The 9,064-nt window shown below is 33.9% G+C and overlaps 1 protein-coding gene across 1 annotated transcript; it reads left to right on the top strand.

Annotated features, from left to right (window-relative positions):
• The first annotated feature begins 5,865 nt into the window (after window positions 1-5,865).
• LOC145160704 (uncharacterized) lies at window positions 5,866-7,232 on the top strand. Its single transcript, XM_079079994.1, has 2 exons — window positions 5,866-6,009; window positions 6,172-7,232. Exons 1-2 carry the CDS (start codon window positions 5,956-5,958, stop codon window positions 6,886-6,888), a joined length of 771 nt encoding a protein of 256 aa, XP_078936120.1. The 5' UTR covers window positions 5,866-5,955; the 3' UTR covers window positions 6,889-7,232.
• The last annotated feature ends 1,832 nt before the right edge of the window (window positions 7,233-9,064 follow it).

Genomic DNA, 9,064 nt, shown 5'->3' with positions numbered 1-9,064 from the left:
ACATCCTTTCCTTTTTTGAAAGACTTATTTTCTTAAAATTTGTGAATTCTTTCCTTTGTTATGAAAAAATTTTAAAAATGTTTGTAAAAATTCTCCGATCCTAAGTTTGAGTTTGGAATTACACAAGTGTTCATCCAAATCCCTCAAATCAGAGCTCTAATACCAACTTGTAACGTCCCGATTTACATAAAAAAAATTCATTTTTGAAAGATAACATTTTGATTCAAACGTTTTTTTATTTATGATTAAAGCCATGTTTTAACAATCAATAGTTAGTTATTCAATCAGAGTACAATATAATATGCGGAAAACTAATACATGACGTCGATGTGTGTGTACAGTTAAGCCTTGGTCTTCTTAAGACCCGAAGAAGTACCTGAAATCATTTGTAATCAACTAGGTAAGAACGAAGCTTAGTGAGTTCCCTAAAATAACATATATCACAATACATATACATGCATAAGACCAATGGCTCACGACCTTTCGCCGGTCCACCAATAAAATGTTTATCTAGACTTACAGCCTGCCTGCCATTTTGTCGTCAACAAGAGTCTATAGACACGAGTCTATAGAATCCTGACCCGTCGCTGTTTCACCATCAAACCCTCACTAAATAACTCAAGTATAATAACATATAAGAACATAGAAACTATACTTTCGGCTCTACTCAATAACTCAAGTACAATATGATGGGTCTTAAGCACTATAACATCCCTATGGTGCACATACAACCCTAATGCTTTGGATCTAAGTTTTCTCTAATTATACATGCAATTTTCTTTTTTCCAAAGCATGAAACCTAACTAGCATGCAACTTGATATTTGAATCATAAAAACTAGTTAGAATAATACCTTTTGTTGTAGCTTGTTGAAGTTGGCATTTCAAGAGCTTAGCACCCCAAGTGTGATGCCTCAAATGGTTCACAAAACACCAAGAGAAAATGGAGGAACTTGAGAGAGGTTTAGGAGACACCAAAATTGGCTAGCCACTTCTAGGAATACATGAGTGCCGATTTTGGAGCTAAGGGAATACATTTATAGTGTAGAATTCCAAGAGTCACTTCTTCACTCTAATTCATACACTTAGGCTTTTAATCCAACAACACTTTATGGACTCTTATATGAACTTAGTCCATTACTGGTTAATCATGGATCATTAGCCCAAATCATATGTTTCACTGATTTACATAATCAGCCCCTATTAATTTAATCAGTCTCTTTTGATCACTACATTAATTCCAAACTAATTCTTGATCAATACCAATTAAATAATATGATTTATCAAATAATATATTATTCATATAATATATTAATAAATCACAAATAACCTCTTTCTTAAATATCCATCCTATCAAATTGTTTTGGTGAATGCAACCCAAAATGGACCATGCTACTCTTGGGTCAAATACATACCAATTATAGTTATGGGTTTAGACACCTAATCCAACACAATAACATTAAGCACATATAAACTATACTTTCTACTCTTCTAGCTCTTATATCCTAACATATATAGATACAAACTGTAATAAATATTATAGTGAGATAACTCACCTCGACAATCACTCCAATGACTATCAGCTATCCAACTGGCGGGAAACGCGTCTAACAAGTGATAACCTATAGAACTATAACTTATTAATCTATATGGAAATCTAGTAACGAAAGCAAGTTTTTTCATTAATCCCAATGAATACTTCAAGTTCTATCAAATAAGGAATAACCAGGTAATATCATATCGGAGGTAGGATCCGTTTGGTATCCAGGGTATACTGTTTGGAAAATCCACTTCAAACACCTCATTAGATCTAGCATAGACATAACTCCCGTAAGTAGATCAATCAATATTTTCACTTGGAATCATTAATAAATCTTATTTATAGGTTTATAATAACAATTATGAATATAAATATAAGGTACACCTAAAGCATACTAAGTGCAGCTTAACTTATAGATTTTTTTGACAAAAGTTCGAAAAGTTCGCAGGCAGAGCTTTGACTTCGAAAGCTTCTTTTTGTTAGACTCTCTGATGCTTCAGAGTCTTGAAAAAGTAGCCAAAATCCTTAGAAGATTGGAATTAAAATAGGGGTAGCTCTCCATAGAAATTGGAGTGGAATTTGTAATGAAATGAGGCAAATTTGACATCTATTTATAGGCTGACAGGAGAGAAAAGCACGTGGCACTTCTGACATGGGTACCTCGTGCTTTTTTGTAGGCGGAAAGGACGAATCTGGTGCTGACACGTGTCAGATTCTGGCTGGTATTTCCGAGTACTACAACTTTCCTTTAGATCTCAACAGCTAATTCTCACTCTGTTTTAAACTCACAGTCTATGAAGATTAGATTGTAAAAGACCGTAAAATATGCATAACTTCTTCATACAAACTCCGTTCTCGACTGTCTCTAAATTGATGGATTCGTATTTACAAGATCTTCAACTCTCGTTTATGTTTTTTTGGCTAACACTCAACCGATTTTAATTTCGATTTCAGTGTCGCATACTGTTGTACTAACATTGAAAAAATCATAACTTGTTCATACGAAGTCATATTTAGGCGTTCTTTATATGCACGCTTTTGTAATTATGATTACTACAACTTTTGTTAAGAATACATTGGCTAAAAGGCAATGTATCAAGTACTTTGAATCGCATAATTACTCATTTATACTATAAAGTAAAAACGGGATGTTACAACACCTTTAGCTTGGAAGATGTCAGCTGGACGTTAAGGGAGAACTGAGGTTCCTAGGGTTTAGGGGAGATCCTACCAACTTATTTCAGAGGATTCAGGAGTGGCTACTATGATGGTTTCTAGTATGATTCCAACTGTATTATTTTATGCTTATGTATTGAGTTTTTCTTTTGAGATCTTCTTCACAATGATTGTTGTTTTCTGAATGGATTTTGATTTATACATTCTTAGGTTTTATGGTACACTACAATATTGGGGTTGAGTTGGATGTTTCAAAGGACCATTTAAGTCCATTTCTGATTTAATTCTTAGAATTAAGGTTGGTATTATCCCAGTTGGGTTGATTTGGATCTCTTGATGATGTTTCGACTGTGTTTTAATGATTTGTAAATTCCAAGTGAAGGAGAGTGGAGATTTCGCATTGGGAGAGTATTGTGCAGATCGATCTTCTACTGGATTACTCAAGTTGAGGGTTTTTGAATGGTTGCACGTCCTTCAGAGTCGTTCGTTGGTTATGTTATCTATATTGCTATAATTTACATCCGGGTAGCCTTAGTTGTAGGTTGCGGAGGTAATTCCTTAAATTGTAAGGTATTGGTATTGTATAGGTTTCTAGGATGTTAAGGAAGCTCAGGTGGAGGATTGTGATGGAGATCTCCTTGTCTGTTCTTGCTTGATTGGGGCCTGGTGGTTCAAGTGACAATTCAAAAGCCCGATAAGGACAGTTAAGTGTCATAAGTTTTGTTTATGCCTTATGTCGGTTTGACCTACTATGGTAAGTGGTTGATGGATTGGGGTGAGCCCATGAGTCATTAGTGGTTGGCGGATCGGGGTGAGCCTTAGAGTCATTAGTGATTGACGGATTGGATTGAGCCTGAGAGTCATTCGGGGTTGAAGGATCGAGGTAAGCTCGAGGATCTCTAGGCGTCGTTGGATCCTTAGTGTTCTTTCAAACCAGTTGATGGGTAAGTCGTGGAGGTGATTTTTGAAATTGGATGTATTAGTTGGATCTCGGATCGACAAGTCTCTAGTATTGATGAGTTTCTCTAGGACTTGGTTGGTACTGTGGTACTCTGAGATGGGTTGCTTCGGGTTGAGGAGAAATGTTGGGTTGTAGGAACCAAATATTTGCTTGGGTATGGTTATGTATGGACTTGAAGAAACATGTTGAGTGCGCAAGTGTGTTGCTAAAATGGATGTTCTTCATGATTTTCAGGGTTTAGTGATTCCTGAAACACTCCCACAAGTTTAAGGTGTTTCTAGAAACATTAAGTTCTGCGTTGTGGATCAAGGGTATTTAGAATAGACTTCGGGTGGTTAGTTTTGATGGAATAACATGTGGGTTTGGATTACCCTTTTTTTGGAATGGTATGCCTTGCGTTTGAGATGTCTTCCCAAGGCAGATTTCGAGGATGAAATTCAGTTTAAATGTAGGAGAATTGTAACATCCGTTTTCCAGGTATTATTCTTTTGGGTTTGTTATTTTAAGTCTTGAAGTTTTTGCGGTTTTGACTGACCGTGACGTGGTGATGGAGAACCACCACGGCGTGGCCACGCCATTTAAGTGGCCAAGCCGTGGTAAAGGGTTGGCCACAACATGGTGGCAATTGGGTTCACAATCCTAGGTCTTGGTTCTTGGGCCCTATTTAAGCAACCATATAATTAGGGTTTGCTCTAATTATCAACCCCCGTTCCCTAGAAAGAAACCCTAGAGTTTGTGATTGAAATTTTGGATTTCGGAAACAAAAAAAAAAAAAAAAAAAAAAAAAAAAAAAAAAAACTCTAGTACTTCAAGAACAAGTCCGAAATCCGATGTACAATTCCGAAATTTCGAGAAAAAAGTATTTTTTTTACTTAAATCTAACAAAAAGTTAAACAAACATAGTAAATGTAATATATATATATATATATATATATATATATATATATATATATATATATATATATATATATATATATGGGAAAAGGGAATATACATTACAGCCCACCTAAGCTTAGGTACTAAACCTCTTGAAAATACATTGTTTTACTATATAAAGATTACGGTTAATGGATTCACGATTAATACTTCAAGATGTAAATTCAAGATCGACACAATAGGGTTTAGGGTTTAGATTTAGGGTTTAGGGTTTAGGTTTAGGGTTTAGTGTTTAGGTTTAGGGTTTAGGGTTTAGGGTTTAGATTTAAGGTTTAGGGTTTAGATTTAGGGTTTAGGGTTTAGGTTTAGGGTTTATGGTTTAAATTTAGGGTTTAGGGTTTATGTTTAAAGTTTAGTAATGTTCACTTGGGTGAAATAATAAACGATAATTGAGGAAAGAAAACAGAGATGGTAAAACGATAATGAAAGAAAGAAATGTTATGGAGGATGATATATTTACCAAGTGAAACCAAATCGGGTATATTTAGCATGTTAAAACGACATATTTTATAAGTTTAGTACCTAAGCTTAGGTGGGGCTGTAATGTATATTCCCTATCCGCTATATATATATATATATATATATATATATATATATATATATATATATATATATATATATATATAACATTTATTATGTTTGTTTAACTTTTTGTTAGATTTAAGTAAAAAAATACTTTTTTCTCGAAATAAAATCATACATTTTATATGAATGCATAAAATCATACATTTTATTGAAAAATAGTGATATTAAACACTATAAATGATAATATTTTTTCAAAAAAATAAAAAAATAATAACTCCCAAATTTAAAGATGAAACCCAAAATAATTTGAAGATAAACTTAAATGGAACATTCATAATGAAACATTCTTTGAAAAAAAAATGAAAAAAATGAAGAACTCCGAATATCAAGAATATCAAGAGTATTCGGGAATGAATCATCCGGAAAAAAATAGTTATTTTTCAAAAATTAAAAAACATTTTTTATTTTCTCATAAAACTCATTTTAATTAATTTTCTATTTTCTAAGTAACAATTAACAAATGCTCCTTTGTAATAAAAAAAATGCTAACACTTTTAGGGGGTCTATTTATTTCAATTCACACTTAATTTCCTGTAAAGTCTGAATCGGTATGTTTATATAATCCAATTTATATGTTTTCTTTTTAGGTGTTCAAACTTTACTTTTAACTTAATTTGCTATTAACAACTGGAATTTATTAATCATTTAGTCAGAGTACCAAGGAATATTGGTACCCAAAGGCCAAAAGCAGTCTTTATAAGGCCACTCCAGTTCCATTACACCTATCCTTCACTCAAAAAGACACATTACATCTGGCTCATGGAAGATCACCGCAACTCTGTTCTTGAATGGCCATACTTTCACAAAGAAAAGGTCACCACTTTAACCCTTTTCACTTGTTCTTCTTTCCCCCTATCTTTACTGCAACTACCCGATCAAGAACCCTAATTTCATTACTTAGAAATAATATTAGATTATAATCATTTCATAGAACATTGAAACTTGTTGTTCTAATTTGATCTTGGGTTGAAACAGAGTGCAGAGGAGTTGACACAGTCACTTTGGTCGACTACAATGGAGCTTGAAGCAACAAGGATCAGGGTTCAAGAAGAGATCAGAGCAAGAGATGATCAGTTAAATCAACTCAAAGATCTTCTGAATGACGCCATTAAAGAAAGAGATGAAGCTCATAGCAAATACCAATCTCTTCTCCTTGATAATAAATTGCTTCTTCAACAGCAATTTCACCACCACCGCCGGTACACACACCATCAAACCACCACACCCCCGCCACAATCTGGTGTTTCAAGTATTGAAGATGAACCCATCACCAATTGTGGCTTCTCTTCCTCAGACTGTGAAGAAAGCATCGTTTCCTCTCCACCCATCGAAAACCCAGTTCAATTGCGACCGCCGCCGCAGCAGGAACTGCGGTTTCCTGTGGTTCAGCCAAAAGGGTTGCCGGAAAAGGGGAAGTTCTTAGAAGCAATGTTGAAAGCAGGGCCTTTGTTACAGAACCTCCTCCTGGCAGGACCACTCCCACATTGGCAGCACCCACCTCCGCCGCTGGACACCTACCATATTCCATCGCCGCCGTTAGTGATCTCAACTCCAACTTCCCACCATCTATCCAATCAAGATTTCTTACGGAGAATTACCAACAGTTGCGGGGAGTTTAACACCAAACGAGCGTTTTCTGAAGACTGTGATTCTTCCACTGAGACCAAATACCAGAGAATTGCCCTAAATTGACTCCTATTACTGCATTCCGCGTTTCTGCTTCATCGCATATACAAAAAAAGATTTGACTTTACGGTCAAATAACAAAATTATTTTTAAAGTTGTTTTTTTCTACAAAACGACACCAAGTAGTTAAGAAATTGATCTGGGTATTGTGATGTGAAGGTGTTTGCAGCTGGTCTACCCAATTTGTACATAGGATTTATATTGAGTAGCATAAATCAAGAAAATGCTTTCAAGCCATTGAGACAAAAATAGAGAAAATTGTTTTCGTATTTTTAGAACCCTAATATCTGTTTTTGCTTTTTTGTGATCAAAAGCTAAAGCCTAAAGCTTGCATGTGTTGGAGATGAGAATGTCACGGCTGATTTGGGGGTGTGTCGGTCGGTGAGAGATGGGTTCCACTTGCTAGACCCACAATCAGAATCAAAATCTACTAGAATGTGATTGGATTTGACTTCTACTACCAAATTTAGCATGTATTAAGTTATTAAATACATTAGAGTAAGAAATGGGCCAATATTAAAATAACTAAAAGTGAAAATGACCCTAACGGTAATGCATTATTAATTTTGTATATATTTAGTAAATTTTGTATACAGACAGTGATAAAGCTCTCTTGTTTAAAACTTCTTATTTAACATTGTGTTGCAGGTTAATATATTTTATATAATTTAATATTAATTTTTTTTATATAATTTACCATTAAACTATGTCTTGGTTATTTTGAGAAAATGACTTAAGAAGTAACCATAAGTTGATTTCGTTCACATTTATTCTCTTTACTTTTATTGTACGTAATATACCATTGAACTTGTTGTTTGTGTTCATTATAACCGTCTTGACCGGCTATCATCTATCATAGTCGGTCAAAAAGGTTATGATGAATACAAACAACAAGTTTGATGGTATACTGCATACAAAAAAAGGATAGAGACTAAATGTGAACAAAATCAACTTATGGTTACCATCATGAGTCATTTTTTTCTTAAACCAATCAAAGCTTTTATTTTTCTTGGTGTTGGTACTATTTTTTCTTAGTTTCGATATTGTCACTAAGTTGCTTAAAATTGATTATTACTCATGAGAAATAACTTGTTCACCATGGTATTGTTTTTTACTATGGAATATTTATAATAAAAAATGATGCTTTTGGTGTTTTTTTTGTTAATAAGTATAATATTACAAATAAGTTGTTTTTACAAAGAATTTACGAGAAATGACTTGTTCACCCTTGGTATTGTTTGTTATTGTGGAATGATGCTCTGACTTTTTTTTGTTAATAAGCATAATATCACCGGGAGCAATTAAATATACATAATAGAAGTAAACTATATAAATGTTCGTTTGGGTATATTACATTTTCATATTTGATACAAAGATAAATTGGTCATTCAAAAGAAAAATAACAAGTATAAAATTAAATTTAACAGCGGAAAGACTAATTATGTAACATTTAAAAACCACAGAGACCACCAGTGTAACCCAATGAAGGTTATCATGAACTTGATATCTTTTGAAAACCACAAAGACCATTTATGAAATTTTTTCTAACTATTGAAAAAAATATGAGAAAATAATAAAAGGGAAAATGACTAAGGAGAGTAACAAACTGTTGATTTTATTTACATTTGGTCCTTTTTTTGTACGTAATATACCATCTAACTTGTTGTTTGTGTTCACCATAACTCTTTTGACCGGCTATCATGTGATAGTCGGTCAAAAGGGCTATGATGCACATAAACAATAAGTTAGATGGTATATTGCGTACAAAAAAGGAAATGAACCAAATGTGAACAAAATTAACAGTTGGTTACCCTCCTGAGTCATTTTCCCAATTATTTTTCGCCTAATATCATCCAATACTACTACCGCCGCCCACCTCCTATTGTCACCATCTACCATAAACACCACTTCCATCACCACCAAAACCACCATCTCCATAATTCACCACCACTACCACCAAAAATCTAAAATTAGCTTCAAATTGCAACAAAACCGATTCACTAATCTAATCAATTCAATCCTAAAACTCGATTAAAAAATCCAATCAATTCAAACTCATATTTCAGTAATAAAATTGCATTCTTGAACATATGTTGTTATTGGTGGCACGCGATTCAAGACAAAATCCGAGAGAGGGATGTGGGGGAATGGTGTTTTTCACAAACGCAGAAGGAGAGAAGTA

This window comes from Lactuca virosa, chromosome 2, assembly GCF_052849685.1.
Source record: "Lactuca virosa cultivar CGN04683 chromosome 2, Lactuca_virosa_CGN04683_v6, whole genome shotgun sequence".
NCBI classification, from domain to species: Eukaryota; Viridiplantae; Streptophyta; class Magnoliopsida; order Asterales; family Asteraceae; genus Lactuca; species Lactuca virosa.
Note: the sequence above shows the minus strand (reverse complement) of the source record. Positions and strands in the feature narration are given on the sequence as shown.

Excerpts from the sequence above, each read along its gene's own strand:
- LOC145160704 (XM_079079994.1), top strand. The coding sequence starts at position 5,956 with ATGGAAGATCACCGCAACTCTGTTCTTGAATGGCCATACTTTCACAAA. Across the intron at positions 6,010-6,171 it reads CATACTTTCACAAAGAAAAG|AGTGCAGAGGAGTTGACACA; the intron begins GTCACCACTTTA and ends GGGTTGAAACAG.